Source organism: Leptodactylus fuscus, chromosome 9, assembly GCF_031893055.1.
Source record: "Leptodactylus fuscus isolate aLepFus1 chromosome 9, aLepFus1.hap2, whole genome shotgun sequence".
NCBI classification, from domain to species: Eukaryota; Metazoa; Chordata; class Amphibia; order Anura; family Leptodactylidae; genus Leptodactylus; species Leptodactylus fuscus.
Window position 1 is genome coordinate 38014127 of NC_134273.1, and position 20509 is coordinate 38034635.

The window sequence follows — 20509 nt, forward strand, 5'->3', positions numbered from 1 at the left end:
TAAATGTGAAAAAATATGCAGAATTGTATGTCCTATTGCATTCAACACATACGGCACTGAAATTTTTTTATTATTTTTAAGTGATCCTTGTGGGCATTACATTAAAAAATGAGGAAAGGGCCTTGGAAAAATTGTTGCTGCTGTTGTGGAGTGAGAGATCGGACCTCCCCTGCTGGACAGGTGTGGGATAGCCCTGGAGTACAAATAACAGAGTCATATTCTGGAAGCCATATTCAACCATGAGCTAAGAGAAATTAGAAATTTTATTTTATATATTTGTTTTTGTATAGTCGCTCTGTTTTCCTAAGGCTAGTCGATGCAAATTTCATTTGGCATTGAAGGGGTTTCACTCTAAAAATAAGAATCAGAGAACAGGACTCACAGGGTAGAGTTGCTGCTGACAGCTTATTGTGGAAGCGAGAAACATGATCCAATGACAGATGGGACTCAGAGAGTCAATGAGATAGGTATCTGAGCAAAGCACACCTGTGGTGGCAACCTATCCCATGAGAGAGGGTGTGGTGATCAGAACGACCGTGGAACAAGAGCAAGAAGCACGGCAGGAATGAAAGGAAGAAGAATTCATGATGAAAGAGTAATTAGTAAACGTATTGTCAGAGCGAGGCAAGCGAGGAGTGAATCATGAACATCACTGATAGCCGCACTGGAATTATACAGGGGCACAGAGTTCTGTAGGAACTGGAATTACCGTATTTGCTTGAATAGAACTCTGTCTCGATTTTGTGGCACCTGAAAAAAATCGGATGTTCTATCATCAAACACTTGTGCATGACACAAGTAAAAGAAAGAAGATGGAGGGGCCACCACCTGAGCTTCTCAATGACCTTGCCACACAGAGAACTGCTTGTGATGGAGGAAAGTGGGTGCGTCTGAATGTGGGAGGCACAGTGTTCCTCACAACAAAACAGACCTTGTGCCAGGAACCCAACTCTTTCCTTTGCCGGCTGTGCCAGGAGTCCCAGTTGTTGTCTGAGACGGTGAGAAATGCAGACTACATCTCTCTTCTCACTCCCACCATCTGTTCTTTTCCATCTCATCATCTTGTTAACATTACCCTCGCCGTTACACTTCTGTTTCGTAGTCAGTGACAAATGTTTGTGTGTTATTTAACACTTAGCCTCTTTTTGCTTCACCTTTTTTCTCTCTGGTGTTTTTAGGATGAGACCGGGGCATTTCTTATTGACCGTGACCCATCGTACTTCGGTGCAATCTTGCGGTACTTGCGGTATGGTAAACTAGTAATAGACAAGAATGTATCTATTGAAGGTAAAAATCTCTCAGTAACCCTTTCCCTTACAAATATTACTGATCAAATGCTTGTACTTTTTGTACGTGAATTGGTAGTGATGTTTTACAGTTTATTGTTAGGCATGAATCTTTATTTTTGGACTTTGACTCAAATAATAAGCTGATGTGAATGGGGATCATGTGGGAACTAAGGCAAAACCTACATTGCTGGTTTAAAAAATCTGTATGTTATAGCCTAACTAACCAACATGCTCTATAACGGTATGTCTTGTGGTATGATCCTGTTATGCAGTGGCTACTACCTAGCAAAAGTGGTCCAAAGGCTAACAGGGCAACGTGGTCCTGGGTACCACTACAAGGTCAGCCCCTCTTCTAGTCCAATCCCACGGAAGATCTACTGAAGTAGGAATTGTTAAGAAAGTTACTATTGGCTGTGATAGAAAAGTATCGGTGCACAAAGAGATTGCAACGCTTTGGGCTGCATAGCCACAGACCAATTGTAGTGCTAAACCTGTTCAGCATATGGGCACCATATCCGAACCATGGACCAATAGAAAAAGATGACCTGCAGAGGATGGGCTCTAAAGCCTTAGGGGGCTATAAGATGTCTGTCTCTTCCCAATATAAGGAGACCATTACATTTAATGTTACATTACAGTGACATACAGTATTGTGCTAAAATTTTAAGCGAGTGTGGAAAAAAATGTTGCAAAGTAGCAATGCTTTCTAAAATAGAAGTATTTAGTAGTTTATTTTAGTGAATTAAGTGAATAAACAAAAGAGAAATCTAAATCGCATCAATATTTTGTGTGGCCGCCCTTTGCCTTCCATCAGTTCTTCTGGGTGCACTTATAGAAAGTTTTTGAAGAACTCGGCAGGGAGGTTGTTTCAAGCATCTTGGAGAACTAAGCACAGATCTTCTGTGGATGAAGGTTTGCTCAAATCCATCTGTTTCTTCTTACTCTGCTGTAACATACTGAAATTTCCCCACTGTGGGACTATTAAAGGATTATCTTATTTTATCTTATGTAATCCCAGACAGACTGGATGTAGAGATCAGGGCTCTGTGTGGGCTGTATCATCACTTCCAGGATTTCACCTTCAAAGGAAGGTCACACCAGATATTGATGGGATTTAGATTTCTTTTTTTGTTCATTCACTTCACTTCATTTTGTTAATTGACAAAAATAAACTATTAATACATCTATTTGTGAAAGCATTCTTACCTTGCAGCATTCTTACCTTGCACCATTCTTTTGCAACTTTTGCGCAATGCTGTAATTGATAAGGTTGGATAAAGATTAGAGATGAGCGAGTACTGTTCGGATGAGCCGATCCGAACAGCACGCTCCATAGAAATGATTGGATGCACCTGGTACTTCCGCTTTGACGGCGGCCAGCCACTTAACCCCCCCGCGTGCCGGCTACGTCCATTCATTTCTATGCGAGCGTGCTGTTCGGATTGGCTGATCCAAACAGTACTCGCTCATCTCTAATAAAGATCCAAGTCCATCAAGTGGAAGGAAAAAAACCAGTTATCCCATCAGGGCACAAAATACTAGTTCTCTTAACTTGTAGTATTTTTGTTTTCAAGAAAGTCCACCAGTCCTCTGTACTAGTGAGCAACCATCACAACATCCACCTCCATCTCCTCTTATTGTGAAGAAGATCTATGGTTTAACCTTTTTTCCTCTAGATGTTGAGGATGCGCCTTGTCACAGATACAGGCCTTGGTGTAAAGAGGTCACTGGACAGATCTCTGTACAGTCCATTCATATGTTTGAATGTTCACATTATAATGATGTAGATCCCAATCCATCTTTTACCAATCTGAACAACCCCATGTTTCATAATCTGTCTTTGCGCTCCAATTCACCCTCTCCAGGGGCGTAACTACTGGGGTAGCAGCAGTAGCGGCTGCCACAGGGACATTAGAGGGCCCGGCGACAGCCACTACCGCTACATTTAAAAAAAAAAAAAATGTATAGGCTGTTACCGGCTGGAGTATCTCCAGCCGCTAACAGGCCCTATTTACATACCGATCCTAATTCCTGCCCACGGTCACCTGCGCTTCTTCTTCTTCTGCAGAGGCCACTGTGAGCAGTAACAGGGAGACCGATAAGTAAGGCCACGGGCCCGACAAACACTATTATTATACTCGGGGTCTTCTGCGTCGGCGGGGGATGTCAAAAGTTTGCCTCGGGGCCCCACCATTCCTAGTTACGCCACTGACCCTCCCCCTTTATTTCCATAGTTGCCCCTCTCTGCCCCTCTTCTAGTTGACTTATGACTTTCTTAGATACTAATGCCCAAAAATTGTATACAGTACTAAATATGTGGTGATTGTCTTGAGCATATCTTTCTCTCGTGATGCACCTGCCTGGCACTGGTTACTAAGATTACTGTCAACCAATATCCCCAAGTCTTTTTCAGTGGCATTTACCCAATTTTATATTTAATTCATAATTGTTAAACCTGTTTCCAGAGCCCAGACGAATAACTTTACATTTATCCACATTAAAATGCATCTGCCATTTTCCTGCCCAATCTTCCGGCTTCCCCAGATCCCTCTGTAATATTACACAATCCTCCTCTGTGTTGACTACGTTACACATATTGAGTTTCTACTCTGTAAACCCTCTATCAGGGAATTAAATAGTAAAATATTAAAAATAAGAGGCCCCAATATTCCCTCCTGTGGCACCCCAAAAGCCATAGTAGTAACGACTATAGTTGGGAACCCTGGTATTGATTTTGCATCGGTGCCAAGGAGTTTCATGTTGCCAGGTCTGTTGTATGACATTGCCTTTCACTGAGAGATTGTCCATTGCTTACCAGGGAAAGAAATGGCACCAGGTTTTACTATGTGAACGCAGCTTCACTGACTGTGTTCTGCTGGTAATCCTTGGGTCCTGTAGATGATAATTTGACATATACCACCTATCTTAACAAGAACATTTCTTTATGGCAGGAGTATTCCTTAATGGAAGTGACCTCTTTAAGCAGTATAATGTGCCATGGCACACAGCAAAAATGTTCAGGAACATGACAGTTTAATATAGTAACTTGGCCTCAAAATTCTTCAGATTACAATCCAAAGCTTCCATGAAATATGCTGGCAAATGCAGTCTGATCCATTGAGGCCCCATATCACAATTTACCAGATCATTTAACCTAGTGTGAGATGATGAAAGGTAAAGTGCTGGAGTCCCGCTGTATCAGCCCCAGGTTTCTGACATATGTGTGGTCCAGTGCAGGTCTGTAATAGGTTTCAGCTCCAGGTGTGGGTCCTGAGCCTTATTACTGGCCCATAAAAGGCTGCTGAGCCTGCACTTCAGGGCAGATCTTGGGAGGAGAGGAAATGACTGGGTCTGTCCTGTAACCCTGAGTCTGGTGAGACCATTTTGTGCTTGTGCTTGTGTTTGTTTGTGTGGCTGGTAGTAAGTCACACATATCAGCTAGGTTGTTACCTCTGTTTAGTTAGTTGCTCGGACAAGCAAGAATTTGTTTTATTTTTGCCTGAAGTTATGGCTGTATTTTGTTTTACTTATTTGTGCCTGAAGTGAAGTTTTATTTATTTTTTCTGTTTTATTGCAAATAAATCCCCCCCCCCCTCCAGGCTGGCTCCCGTGCACTTAGTCCCTCCTCCCTCCCACCTCAGAGCAGCAGATACATCACTTGACTTTTGACCAGATAAGTCAAGGGATGTGTCAAAAAAAAAGAATAAAGTAAGATAGTGGACAAACAGAGCAGTTTTGCTGAAGAAGTGTATTTAGGAAAAGTCTTACATTCACATTAACAAGCAGTATAGATAGGATCCTTGTGATGGGACAACCCGTTTAATAATTTGTTTGTGGGGCAACACAGTGGCTCAGTGGTTACTACTGCAGGAGTTTGTATATTCTCCATGTGTTTGCATGGATCTCCTCCCATTCTACAAAGACATACTGTTGGGAAAAAAATATATACATTGTGATCCCTATATGGGGCTCACAATCTACATTAAAAAAAAATAATAATTTGTTTGCCCTACTGCAGACAGCACACAACAAGGAGGCTCTAGCCAGTTGTTTTACAGCAAAGTACAGGGTAGTGTGGAGGAGAACATGTCTTATCACACACACAGAGAAAATTTTAAAGAAGTTCTAGAGAGAGACAGAGAAGGCTAAAATGTGGTTAAATAAATTATTAAATAGGATAAAAGGTCTCACTTATAGTGATAAGAAAAATTGGACTAGTTTAGCGTGGAAAAAAAACAACAAAAAAACACACCTTAGAAATTATCTGATTCACAGTATATGAATAAGGGCAGGTTCACATCTACGCCTGTGCGCGCTTTAGGCAATCCAGCTGGGTTTCTGTCTTCTGCCCCGAGAAACTGGACAGAGGACGGAAATCCGGCAGTCAGCTTTCAAACCCATTCAAGTGAATGGGTTTGAAAAGTGAGCGCCCGTGAGCATTTTGTACCTGTCCGCGGCTAAACCGTTTTTTTTTTTTTTTTTTTTAACCGGACACAAAGTCCTGCATGTCTGACTTTGTGTCCAGTTAAAAAAAACGGTTTTGCCGCGGACAGGTACAAAACGCTCACGGGCGCTCACTTTTCAAACCCATTCACTTGAATGGATTTGAAAACTGACTGCCTGGTTTCCGTCTCCTATCCAGTTTCTCGGGGCAGAAGACAGAAACCCAGCTGGATTGCCTAAAGCGCGCACGGGCACACGTGTGAACCCACCCTAAACGCTGTACATGTGTGATCAATACAAAAAACTGGCACAAAATTGTTCCAACTGCAAGGGGATAATAAATTGAGGGGCAGCTAGAGGGGCAAATTAATGTTCTCCTCTAGTTGTCCCAATTAAATTCCCCTCTCCTGCTGCAACCCCTACAGCTACCCCTAGTGCAATGCCATCCTCGAGCTCCCACGATTTAATATTCATCTCCATCTTCCCCAGTGTAATCTTCCCCTTTAGTTGCCCCAGTTTAATGTCACCCTACAGCTTCCCATAGTTTAATGTCCCCCTTTAGTTGTCCCCAGTTTAAATTAGCACAAAGAGAGGGACTTTATACTGTGGGGGCATAAGATTTTAAGGTAACTCTAGGAGCATTATAATGAGTGGGGGCACAAAGAATTATGGATGGGAATAGGCGGACTCAATGTAGAAGTGGGTGGAGCTAAATTTGCAGCAGCGCATTCTTTCCCTCTTTCTGTCCTTTGAATGTCAGGAGGTAGGCAGGCGGTAATAATGGCAGATACCATATTAACATTTTTAAAAAGGCAAGATGCTTCTGTAATAAATATATTATTATAGGGACTATATTTTTTTATCTTTTAATGTAGATTGTGAACCCCATACTCGAGCATAAGCCGACCCGAATATAAGCCGAGGCCCCTAATTTTACCACAAAAGCTGGGAAAACTTATTGACTCCAATATAAGCCTGGGGAAGGGGGGTGCAGCAGCTACTGGTAAATTTAAAAAATTAATATGGTCAGAACTTTTGGGTGCAGTAGTTGCTGGGGAAGGGGAGGGGTGTTTTGGTTGTCTGTCTGCCCCTTCCCTGAGGACTAGGTTTTATTCCCCCCACTTGGAATTCAGCTTGGCTGACTATAGGGTATCTGCAGTGCTCCTATTGACCCCTTCCTGACGGAACAGGAGCACTGCAGATTTCTTATATTCAGTAGACCGGGCACTTTCAGACACAGGAGGGCTTTTTCAGCACAAAAACTGTGCTGAAAAACTTGGCTTATACAGTAATTTTTTTTTCCCATCAGTATGTCTTTGTAGAATGGGAGGATATCCACGCAAACACGGGGGGAACATACAAACTACTTGCAGATGTTAAACTACTGGCCAGACTCAAACCCAGGACTCCAGTGCTGCAAGGCTGCAGTGCTAACCACTGACCCACCATGTTGCCTGAGAGCTGCATTTTTTTGGCATGACAGGATGATTCAGGGATTTATTGTGATAGCCAAATTTGGAGTTGGGAAGTAATTTTTCCCTTAATACATCGTAACATGCCTATGGGATTTTACCTTCCTCTGGATCTTGATACACTTGCATCTTTTTTCATCCTTATTAACTATGTAAAGCTAAAAATGGAAAACATTTTTTTTTTTTTATCAATACTGTGGATTACTCCTATGGTTATCCAGTTTTTAAAAAATATGTGCCAAAAAACAGGATGTATCAATACAAAACACTTGGTAATATATATGTTGTTGAAATTCAGCACTGTTTAATGGATTCATTTTCAGGTCATTGACCTCAGCTGTAACGTTTAGTTTCCAAGCTCACTATTCCTCCCTGTGAGCAGTTCAGCCAGCAAACGAAAATGGGCAGGCAGATGAATCATGGAAAATGTAGTTTATCCACAGATTGACTGCATGTAAAGAACAGTGATATAGGGGCAGCACGGTGGCTCAGTGGTTAGGGGTTTGATTCCCGCCAGGAACAACATCTGCAAGGAGTTTGTATGTTCTCCCCGTGTTTGCGTGGATTTCCTCCCATTCTATAAAGACATACCGATAGGGGAAAAAAAATGTACGTTTGGTCCCTATATGGGGCTCAAAATCTACGTAAAAAAAAAAAGAACAGTGATATAAGGAGTCAAGTAAAATAATGCCAACCAAAGGGTGCACAAGGGAACAGTGAGGATTTCACACTGCTGTTGATGTATTTGCAGATACTCTTTGGAAGCTGGATAACCAATGGAGAAGATTTGGAACTGTTCATTTTCATTTCAGTCCTTCTGTCTGACATGTTTGCAATTTTTTTTAATAATCTTAATTTTCTCATTTGTATCCCTCATTGATGGTTCTGAATCCATTTTAGGAGTGTTAGAAGAGGCTGAATTCTACAACATTGCTTCTTTAGTCAAAATCATTTATGAGAAGATGGAAGAGGCTGAAGTCAATAAGGTAATTCAGAGTAATACATCAGCGAAGTATTGTAGACAATACATTGATAGTTCAGTATTGGAGAGTATGAACCAATGACAGGGAGAGCAATTGAGGGAAGATATATTCCCACTACAATCTTGTCTTATGTGTCTTAGGGCTAGTTCACACGTGGGCAAAGGGGCGGATTTCGCTTCAAAATCCGCCCCTTTACAATGGTGGTCTATGTAGACCACCGGGCTTTTTTTTCCCGCTAGCGGCGGGCTGCCGCTAGCGGAGAAAAGAAGTGACCTGCCCTGTCTTCAGGCGAAAGCCGCGTGGCTTCCGCCCCTGGCAGCTCCCTCCTATGTCGGCCCATTCATTTGAGCCGACAGCGGAGGGGAAAGCCGCGACCGCGATGGTCGCGGCAGGCAGGTTTTGACCAGAGAGAGACGCAGCTCACCGCGTCTCTCTCGGTGTCAAAACCCGCGCGGGCAGTTCACGTGTGAACTGACCCTTGGGGTTCAGGAAATGTTTAGTCCCTAGTGGAATACTCAGATTTTCAGAAGTTGATTTCTGGTAAAAGAGAGGGAAGACTGTGGGGACGTTTCCCAATCACTAGCCCATCTCAGATACTGGGGCTAGGCTGTAAATTAAAGGGGTTGGCCATTTTGTATATATTGGGAAGAATTTATGATCCCATCTATGCCAGTTTTCTACCATCTACCCCGTTCAGCACCTTAGAGAAAAAGAGTTTGCATGGAGGAAAATTCAAGCCAGCTTCAATGGTGCCCCATTGCACTTCAGACTAACTTGCATATTCTCTGGATTGCAGCAATTTTTCACAATGAAATTGTGAATAAAGTTTTAAATAGTGCAAAATAGTTGAAAGTAAGAATGCTTTCAGAAATAGAAGTATTAATACCGTATATACTCGAGTATAAACCGACCAGAATATAAACCGAGGCCCCTATTTTTACCACAAAGAACTGGGAAAACTTACTTCTGTTATGAAGGTGTCCGTTTAAAAAAAAACTCCCAATAAATGGACACCTTCATAACAGAATCCAATGGTAGTGTGAACCCTTAGTTCTACAAGATGGCAGAAACAACACCCCTACCGAGTTCCTCCAAATACTATCTGCAAGTGCCGGGAAGAATTGATAGAAGGTAAAGAGCAAAGGTCACACCAAATATTGATTTCATTTAGATTTCTCTTTCATTTATTCACGTTGCATTTTGTTAAATGAAAAAAACTAATACCACTTCTATTTTTAATGCCTAAGACTTTTGCACAACACTGTACTTTCATATTTATTATCTTAATTGTATATGTTTGTTTCACAATGCTTTGATCTCTTCCTGTATAATTTGGATATATTTTGTAGATGACATCACATGACCACATCTTGCTCTCACTTTATTTCTTGCGCGGTTCTGCTTTATTTGTTTGTAACTATCCCGCGCTTGCCCAAAATGTGCCAGTGTCTATGATGGGATTAATGTAGATAATGAGAGCGGGCACACCCTAGGTGTTGTTATATAATAATGCCATACTGGTAAGCTGTGTATTCTTGTGACTGGCACAGAACAGCTGGATATATCTGAATAAATCATAGGGAACAAATTACACGGCTGAATGAACAATCCCAAACATTCTGCTGAAATAACAGCGTTAGCTTAACAGCAGTGCAGGAAAGTGCAAAATAAGGCATAAAAGACTACATATGAGACTAGCATGCACCAGGCCGCCGCTACATCCATAATATATAAATAACAAAATATATATATATATATATATATATATATATATATATATATATATATATATATATATATAGTACAGGTAATGAATAATGAATGGCGTCCTCTCCCCTGAGATGGATGGTTTTGAAGGTATATAGGTGCCTCTCTCTTCACCATAAAATAAACATAATTCATACCATTTTAATGAGAAAATAATACAATCGATGTGTGGAAGACATTTCATCTTTCTTTTCCCCATCACCTGGGGAGTAGCCATGTTTGGCTTTATATATCCCCTGCAGTGAAAATCAAAGCAGTACATGCTGCCATTCATATGCATGGACAACTATATAATACGTATATGGGGCAGATACTACAGAGCTGGAGCTACGCATACATAATAGCACTCTGTACTGGCCTATGAGGGTTCTCATGGTAAAGGGACACCACCCATTATGTCTATAGGCACTAAGAAGTCATAAAGGGATGAATTGTTGTTGTAGGACAAACCTTTAATATGCAAAGTTATATCACATTCAGATCCTATGTAGTACAATGAGAAGAATATAATAAAGGTGTCAGCAGCAATGTACCCTCTTTTATTGGCCCAGTAAAGATACTCAAGTTTTTAGGCAGATTTCAAGGGAACCCATCAGCTGGTTGAGGCCTGTTTCACATCTGCATTTGGTATTCCATTTCGGGAGTTCACTTGGGGACCCCCCGAACAGAATATCAAACACATTGCAAGTTGTGAGCGTATGAAAGCCCACAGACCCCATAGAATATAATGGGGTCAGTGTGTTTTCCGCGTGGTTTGGGACCCTAAACCTGATTAATGGCACACTGGTGGTTTATTGGCATACCTATTTCCATGATAACAGACTACAGTAAAGAAACCTTATGTTGTCTGATTCTGCAGTCACACACCCCGCCATCTTTCTCTAGGTTTTTACTAATATATACTGATTATTTAGAAAATAGTGATGATAAATGGCATGAAAACACATAGAAGCTGTAGACACAAAGATGACAATAGAAATAAAGTGAGGACTATTTGCAAAGTTCTTTGGGTTTTCATTCTAAATGCAATGATCTAATAATAATTGGTGGGCGTAGGAGTCCACAGCCTATTAACCTCTGCATGCACTGCACAGGACACTGACTATATCTTATGTTAGGAGGTAAAATTTACTATCCCATTAATTGGAGATCCCCTTAAAAAGTCTTTACAATCACCCGCTCCTGCTGTCAGGTAATGCAGCACTGACAAGTCACTCTAACTCTCCCGTCACCGACAGTACTGACACATGTCATGGCGGAAATGTAGCCTAATTTTTTTCTAGTATGTGACATCTTTCCTTTAGTTTTACAGCCATTATATTTATGACAAAATATCATTTCCTGCTGAAAAATCCTAAGGTTGTTCTTCATTGTGTCCATACAGTATGGTGTGAGCTTGCCAAAACCACTAGAACATACAGTAAAAAATGCAAGTGCCACAAATGTCAAAGTATGGTGTATGTTGCCGATATAAGGACTCTCCTAACATCACAATGTATTTTCAGTCCCAACAGAAACATGTCTATCGGGTGTTACAATGCCAAGAAGCAGAGTTGGCTCAGATGGTTTCCACCATGTCCGACAGCTGGAAATTTGAGCAGGTAAAGACAATTGTCATAAGGTTTAACCAGCAATAACCTGAAAATGATTATCATGGAAACATACTTGGTGATGGTCTCCTTTTCTGTATTAATGTATAGAGTGGAAATAAATTCATTCTGTTTTACTTTGTAAGAACTGGAAGATTCAATAACATCGGAGCAATCTAGTTATCAGTGAGTAGTATATGAAACTCTACAGAGTCCAAGTCTTGGGGTTTGAGTCTGGATCAAGACTAATTTTGGGCGAGGTTGAAAAAGTTATCGACTCCAACTTTGGAGTAAAATGATTACTTATATTTAATGATTTTATATAATTATTGATAATGTAAATTAATATGATGCATGTATGTTACATATTCTTGTTGGAATTCAGTCACGAGATTTTGTGAATTAGAGGATCATACAGCTTCGGACTGATTGTTTATGAAGTAGTTAAAGTCGGAGCTGGAATTGGAGTCAGGCTGTAAAAAAATAGTAGTCAGAGTAGGTGGTTTGGTCTACCAACTCCATAGGATCATAGCATAATCTAGTGATGGTCATGGCAGCATAACCCCATAATGGCAGTGAGCTAGATCAGGGCCTCTCCATGATTTTATGCAAAGTACGCCGTACATCAAAGTACCATGATCGACCATGATCATACAATGTGCTGCCAATAAAATGCCTAAGCCTACTGTCAATGCTTCCTAGAGGTTTGGCATGTTCCTCCTAGGGTACTACACATTGAGACCTAAGAACCAAACAGACTGATTCAAAAGGCTGATAAATCAGCAAATAAAGACGTGAACAGCAACTTGTTGATGGTTTCCAACTGTCAACAGGAGCATATTGTACATTGTATAGAATATAAGCTGTGGTGCAAATAATAAAGGGCAATTGAATGGAAATGAAGATGAATTTCAAAGGGACAAAATTTACTATTTGCTGACTACATAGTTAAAGGGAGTCTAACACCACTAACTTCTTTTACAAGAGAAACAATTTTGTGAACATACCTTTATTGTATCAAAAATTCAATTTTGCTGCTAAAAATATCAGCTTTAAATGTGTTTGCAAGTGGGCTGTTCAATGCACCCAGAAGGTGGCCATGTCTGCCAGAGCACCCATTTACGCCTGAAGTTGCTACCTAGAGCCACCCCCTACATATACAGATCTGGATACAGCAAACAGTTCATTTGTATACGGATTAAAAGCTGATTTTCTCTGCAGCAAGACTGAAATTTGACACAAGAAGGTCTGTTCATTATGTCAGTAACCAACCGTACAACAGCATATAAGTGGTTTATAAGAGATTTTAGTGGTTGTAGACTGCCTTAATAATCGTAAAGTAGACTTTTACTGGAAATTCTGCATTCTGCATATATGCTTTGTATGATGTTATTTTGTTCTTTACAGCTGGTTAATGTGGGATCGCCATATAGTTACAGTAGTGAAGGACAACCGGAATTTCTTTGTGTGGTCTCCAGAGAGCTCCAGAGCAAGCTGAAAATATGTGGAAGCGAAGCTTGTAGTACAGCACAGGTACACACTCATAACTATCGCTGCATGGTGTACGTAGGACCTTGTCATAGTCCACAGTCCAGGCAATAGCTAGTGTTTAATGTAACCTTAGTATGCGACTAGCCTTAGAATGGGACTATCTTTGGGGAAATTTTGTTAAATTTGTTAAATTTCACCAAGATAAAATCTAACCTAATATCTGAACAAAATGTAATAAAATGATGCTGTACATATGACTGTGAATTGTTAAAAGTATTTAATAGACATAGATGTAGCAAAGATTAATTTGTCATGTCAATTATTAAGATCTCTATATGTTCTTATTAAATCTGAGATAAAAAAAATCCTAAACCTAAATCTATGTGCTATCTAAAGTTTTACAAAGGAATCTAGTCTATTCTAAAACTTTAGATAGTACATAGTGATATGATGAGCATTTGTGCCAAGTAAGAAATTGGCCCTGCAATGTTTCGAGATGAAAGCGGTTGAGTATAATAAGGCAAAGTATTATCCATGTTCTTGTCCTGAATCCCTTGTAAACTGATCCTTGAAATGTTAGCAAGAGTTGGGTGAGATTCACTGTACAAAACGGTACAAGGAAAATTGGAGCAACTACCTATAGTGATGAATCAGATTCTTCAGAGATCCCCCATAAGCAGATTGGTTGCTATTTACAGATACTCCTATTTTCCCTTGCCTTGGTTTCCATAAATCTTTCGCTTTTTGTGTTTAGAAGGGGTTGCTAATGCCAGAAGGGTTCCAGCTATCATAAAGTCTAAGTGCTCTTTAAAGGGAGTCCAGTATATCAACCGACCCTGAAGATAGATAGGTTAGGGTCACCTGAACCAAACAGTGTTTTAGTTGTTGCCTCTATTGCCGAGATATCGCTGTTTTTGTTACTATGCAAATGAGCTCTTTGGAACAACAAGGACGTTGTCATTGCTCTAAAGAGTACATTTGCATATTGAGAAAAGCAGTGATATCTCGACAATGGAGACAGCGATTCACAAGGGGAGATAGCACTGATTCATGACCCTAACCTATCTATCTGTGTTAATATGCTGGGTTTTGATGACAGACTCCCCTGTGAGAATGTTTTTATAACTCTACATCTCTTCTCATTGCAGAGTTTTGATATTGAACAGAATGACGATAATGTGTTAAACCCCGAGTATATCGTCTTCCAGGAGAGAGACCGAGAAAGCAGACATTAGCTCCAGTGAGTTCCCCACATAGACATATACATCTCACACCATGTTACATACATTGCTCGCTTCGCCATACTTTTTTATGCAGTCTGGTGTCTTTCATCCCTCTGTCTTATTTGCAGATGAATGACTTTCTATGGTGGTGCTGTAGTAGGACAATAGGGACTGAAATATGATGGCATTTGTCCTATATGCATTTAATGCAACTCATTGCAAATTTGCATGTCACCAATATATTTGAGCAATTGGGACTTTTACTTATATTTTGTCTCCTAATATTGTAAAAGTTATGCAAATGTAACGGAAAAAGGAAAACAGTGCCTCAAGCACCACCTATTGGAAGGTAGCTCTTATATGTCAGTGCTAAATTCCTAAACTTACAAGAAGCCTTGTGACATGGCTTGGGACAGTGTAGGAACTACTGCTGTAGCAACTGCTATGGCATCCTCAACCTTAGGGGGCCAAGTCGACCCCCCCTTCTGATTTTTAAAAATTTTTTTTAAATAGGCTGTTACCTGGATTACTCCAGCAGGTAACTATTTACTTACTAATCCCCGATCTTGTCCACAGCTGTCCCCACTTCCATTCAGTTCTCCATGGGGCCCAATGCATCCCACATAATGTCGCTGACGCTATTCAGTGCGGTGCACAGGACCTCGAGGCTGAAAGGAGAACCAGAGGCTGCTGTGGGCAGGATCGGGGATTGGTACGCAGGGATGTGGCACTGACGGTATTTGTTGGGCGAACCTCAACCCAGAAGTTTAGGTCGGACTAAACAGGTCCAAAACAGACAGCTGTTTCAGGTTCTTGTCCCATGTCAGGGTATTGGTTGGCTAGTTGAGAGGTTAAAGGGATCCTATCATTCAAACGACTTTTTTTCTCAGTAACACGTCGGAATAGCCTTAAGAAAGGCTATTCTTCTCCTACCTTTCGTTGTCTTCTCCGCGCCGCCGTTCGCTTGAAATCCCATTTTTTGTCGGTAAGCAAATGAGTTCTCTTGCAGCACTGGAGGCGGGCCCCAGCGCTCAAACAGCACTGGGGGCATCCCCAATGCTGTGAGAGAACTCTCTCCAGCGCCGCCTCCATCTTGGTCAGCAACGGCCTCTTCTTGCATCATTCGTTTGAATGATAGGATCCCTTTAAGCTCATATACAGTTTTCAGCTGGCCTTTTCGTATACCCTCATGTACATTTTATATACATATATACCTTTACCCGTTGTGCCTAGGCAGATGGGACTAAACTAGACCTGATCTTGACTTCCATCAGTTTCTCTTTTTGCATTAACATCTTCTCACCCGCATTTTCATCTCTCTCCTTCTTTCTTCCAGCATTATCCTCAATGGTCATTGCTCTGCAGTCTTCTTTTGTTAATGAATACCTCAAATAAAGCAGACTTTTTCACACCAGTCAATATTCTTATTTATTTCTATGCACTCTTGCTAGCACACAATATACACAATGTGCACTACATTACACCTAGTAAGGATCTCCGCAGAATATTATATCCTATGCTCCCAATTATGATATCATTGACTTGAACCATATGTCTTATATTGGAACTGTAATTTTTTTGTAACTTCTATTTTATTTTTCTTAGACATGGTACAATAAAAAAAATTGTGGGGTAAGGGGCCAAATTAGTCACGTTCATATGGTAAAGTATTATGCATATTGTATGTATTTACAACATAAAATAAAAGTGAACAGTGCAGTATTTGTGCTCCAGAGCTGCTTTTCTTTCTCATACACGTGTATGTACCCAACCATGTTTATTCTGACTCACGGGACCTCACGAATTATACCATAATTATCAAGAAATTGGAGTTTCTTAACAATTCCTGCTCATCTGCCACCAGCCAGTCTTAAAAATCTCCCCCTCTATCTTGTAAGAAAGGAGGTTAAAACATCATTCAGATATTCCCCTTTATGTACATATTAGATGCAGTTTTCCTTCTGTTCCTCGGGGCTCTTAATGTAATATTTATTGATTAGGCCTATTCAGGACATACAAGACTATTATATAATGGTGCCTGTATGGCTGACACTATATGAAGCATAGCGTACCTTAAATTTGTATTCAGTTAATGTTCCAGGAAAATTCAAATGTTATTATTTTTAATAGGTCTAATAATGCAGAATATTTAGCATTTTATGTAGATGGATGCATTTGCATCTCCTGATAGGAAGAAATGGGCAGCCTGCCATCTCCCATGTTGTGTCACATATCAGATACATCTAGTCCCCTTTCTCAGTTGGCCTTTTCAGGGCAGTTTGGCAGTAATTTCTCCCTCCACTCCACCATTAACTGGCATGACAGGTTTGGGGAGACCCACATTGACTTGGTGTATCATTCGTTGTAAAAAGTATGCAAAGCTTATACCAGTCCGACCAGAAACGCCCATCTGTAGACATTGTTTTGGGATGATTGCCCCTCATCAGTACAGACCAGGGTAATACTCCATGGGTAAATGGTGTCTCATCAGTGAGAAACAATAAGTACCCCCCTGCGTTGAGCCTAAGACCTTTCAACCAGTGATCCAATAACCCCACTCTGTATTGGTGAGGGGCAATCACCCCGAATCTTTGCTGTCTACAGATGGGTGTCTTACTAGTATTCTCCCATTGAGCATTGCCTGACAAATACACTGCTAGGTCTCTTCAATGATAAATAGTATAATGTCTGATTGCTGGGGTCCTGTTCCCAACAATCATGACATTGGGGGTCCCATGTGCATTTATATGGAGAAGTGGTCCTGTGTGCAGTTTTTCGCTCCATTCAAGATCTATGGGACTGAAGTAGTTATATAATAATTTAATGGTGGATTGGTGTGGCAGCATTCATGCTTACTATCACTCCTTTTAAATTACGGGCAATGGATACCCATTGGAAGCTCCAATCATCAGACACATCATCTATCCTGTGGCTAAGTCTTGATTATGGAAGAACACTTTAAAGGGGTTTTCTGGGTTAAAATATTAAGGGCCTATCCTAAGGATAAGTCATTAATATCAGATGGTGGTGGGTCCAACATGTGAAACCAGCATCAACCAAGTTGTCAGCGACTGATCTACAGAGAATTGAGCAGGAAGCAGACAGCTCTGTTCTCTTTGTAGTGGTTGAGCTGAGTCACTGCAACTTGGCTCTATTCAGGTGAAGCTAATCTGCAGTAACCTGGTCTGGCCACTACACAGAGAACGGAGCTCTCTGCTTCCTGAGTATTAGCTGCATAAAACAGCTCACTGGTTTGGTTGCCAGATGTTGGAGCCTGAAGATAGGTCATCAATATTTTTTAGCCTGGATAACTCCTTTTACATAAAAATACAAGGGTGATGATGATTCCAGTAACACTAAGAATATCTTCTGAACTAATTTGTTTTCTTTCAGTTCAGTGACTAATTTGCATTTTTGTCATTGGAATTATACAAAGTCTTAAAACCTTGCCATCTGTCACACATAGTCATGACACGCGCTGTATTTTAATGAACTCTGCTCATATTCTGCAGTGGTGTGGAATATTAATATAACATTTCATTTGTTCCAAGTTTTAGGGCTAGGCACATGCTGTATGAGCCTTTCTGTATCCGTATTCTTAGACAATACATTGTTAGTTTTTTAATGAGTGGAAATGTTAGCATGGATAACGATCATGTAGATTTTTATTTCTCTATAATTTGGGTTTAGAAGGGTTTTTAGATTTCTAGTCCTTGATGGTCTTCAGTATTATAGAAAGTCAAAGGTGGAAGTTCTTTTGTCCAAGTTAAGGTTGGTATTGAAGTACTATTTGTTAGCCTGGGCTGTTACATTGTGGATCCACCCAACAAGTCTACTAATGCGAGTATATACGCCAAAATATTTCGGAATGCCACATCCTGCACCCCAGCTTACCAATCCTGCCTGGAACCAGCGTCCCTCTGGCTCTTTACATACAAGTGGACTGCCAGAGTCACCCTGCAATATAAACATTGGTTAGCAAATCGGCATTTCATACGAAGCAATGTTCATTTAAAAAAAAGTGATTACACTATTTAAAAAAAAAAAAAAAAAAACCCTCCAGCTATTTTATAGACATTGTGTTCTTTTATATTTTTTTAACACAGTTTTGACATATGATGGGTCAGTGGATAACTATAGCTATGTGCTTATACAAGCTCACAGACCGAGACTTGGATAAAAACCCAGCCTGGGTTCTCCTCCACCCCAAAGAGATGTCATTATGCAAATATAAATGCCAGAAACATCTCCTAAATGAAGTGAGGACCTATATCCCAATGGTTACTATGGAGTTTTGCAAGATCTACTGCATGGAAAATCTGATACACACTGATGCCTCCACTGCTCTCCAATTCCAAAAAACATGGTTCTACTGGGTCACCTTCCTATGCACACTTTACAGACCTTCTCTGTGAGCCTCTGGGGAATGGGGCAAGGGGAATTAGAGAAAGATTTTCCTTCCCTTCACCCCTTTCCCCTCTTTCCTTTTTGTTTTTCTTTTTCTTTTCTTCCTCTGCTCTAATTTCTTTCCATTCACCAATTCTCCCAGTACATAGTTGTATCCCTCACTCCCCAAGTGTTGCCCTGGTTCCCATACTGAAATACACCGAAAATTTTCTGCCTACTGAAGATGGACTTCCCACTACAATCCTGACTATGAGGACCAAGTTGATTGGCTTTTTCTGAACTTGCCTGGAGTTCATGTTGTCATCCTTTTTGGTTCTCCTTCACCCCTCCCATGCCTTCACCTCATCCCTGTCCCTTCACCCCTCCTTCCATTTTCCTTTTTATCCCTTGACCATTGTTTTTCTTCTCTGTTGTAATTTATACAAAACAATTAAAATTTATGATGCAAAAAAACCAAAATACTATGGCTATGTTTAGCCTACACTTTACACAACCAGGACTGGAGACATCTTCAATTACAGTCATTTAGCCACTTAGATGTTGCAGTCAATGGGAACACCTGTGCCTAGTGATTAAACAGAGGAGGGGGCTCCCTTGGTGTCCTCATAATGCAATAACAAGGTACCAATAGTTTGCCATGGCAGCCAAGGACCTAATAAAGGCCTTCAGGTTAGTTATGGTTGTGATTCTATTAAATCCTGCCAGGTTATTGCTATAAAAACAAAACTTCCCTGTCGTCAAACAGCAGCACAAGTGGGGTATTCTGCCCCTGTGTGCTGGTAGGACAGATGGAATTTTTAATTCATTAACCAGCACAATCTGACCCTATAAGAATACCCCACTTGTGCTGCTGTTATGACTAAGGGAAAACAGATTATCCTTTATAATCTCAGCATACCACTCTTCCCCCCCCACACACACACAAAAAGTTAAAAAAAACAAGATCTCATGTGGTTATGCCGATGGAAAAATATAAAATTATGACCTTGAAAATGTAGATATGAAAAATGAATATGGGACTGTCTTAGGAGCCACATCATTAAAGCATAACTGTCCCTTTGCATTATTTTGCAATTCATTTATATGGGTAGGAACAAGGGTGTAAGCATTTTGTGATACACTATAGAAGGTAATTTTGTAAGATTTGTAAAAAGCTCAGAAGTTTTTCTTTAACTGATGCTGTAAATTAACATTGCTAAGACCTTGCTCACATTTGCGTCGGTATTCTGTCCGGGGGAATCCGGATGCCCCCCCCTCCCCACTGAATGGACTACTGAATGCATTGGCAAGCAGTGTGCAGTGAAATGGGGTCTGTGTGCTTTCCGCATGGTCTTCACACAGACAGGACAGGAAAGTAGATTGTGAACTTGTTTTTCTGTCTGCATGTTCCGTGCGGAGACCGTGCGGAAAGCACACGGACCCCATTATAGTCTATGGCATACCTCCCAACTTTTGAAGAACCGAAAGAGGGACAAAATGTGCAGCCCCACCCACTTTTGTGTTGACTCCGCCCACTCGTTAATTTTTCATGTGCCCGCACACAGTATAATCCTCCTACAGTCACCCGTAAATTATATGTCCCCCCTCTATCTCTCCCCCAGTTTCATATACACCCTTCATCTGCCCCCAGTTTCATGTCCCTCTTCCATCTCTGCCCCCAGATTCATGTCCTCTCCATCTCTGCCCCCAGATTCATGTCCCACATCTCTGCCCCCAGATTCATGTCCCTCCATCTCTGCCCCCAGATTCATGTCCCACATCTCTGCCCCCAGATTCATGTCCCTCCATCTCTGCCCCCAGATTCATGTCCCTCCATCTCTGCCCCCAGATTCATGTCCCTCCATC

At 40.9% G+C, this 20509-nt stretch overlaps 2 protein-coding genes across 3 annotated transcripts in view; one reads left to right on the forward strand and one right to left on the reverse strand.

The window, feature by feature from the left end:
* The first annotated feature begins 383 nt into the window (after positions 1–383).
* Positions 384–15809, forward strand: KCTD17 (potassium channel tetramerization domain containing 17). Of its 2 annotated transcripts, XM_075286880.1 has the most exons (7): positions 385–998; positions 1179–1287; positions 8105–8190; positions 11460–11555; positions 12951–13076; positions 14183–14274; positions 15594–15809. In XM_075286880.1, the coding sequence occupies exons 1-6, from the start codon at positions 765–767 to the stop codon at positions 14267–14269; spliced, it is 738 nt and encodes a 245-aa protein (XP_075142981.1). In that variant the 5' UTR covers positions 385–764; the 3' UTR covers positions 14270–14274; positions 15594–15809. The 2 variants fall into 2 exon arrangements, with proteins under 2 accessions (XP_075142982.1, XP_075142981.1); XM_075286881.1 differs by lacking the exon at positions 15594–15809 and having other exon boundaries at positions 384–998; positions 14183–14390.
* A 2198-nt stretch (positions 15810–18007) lies between these two features.
* Positions 18008–20509, reverse strand: part of TMPRSS6 (transmembrane serine protease 6) — a 117058-nt gene continuing 114556 nt past the window's right edge. The window contains exon 17 of the mRNA XM_075286915.1: positions 18008–18214. Within this exon, the coding sequence (XP_075143016.1) occupies positions 18044–18214 (171 nt within the window). The 3' untranslated portion in view covers positions 18008–18043. The remainder of the gene's footprint in view (positions 18215–20509) is intronic.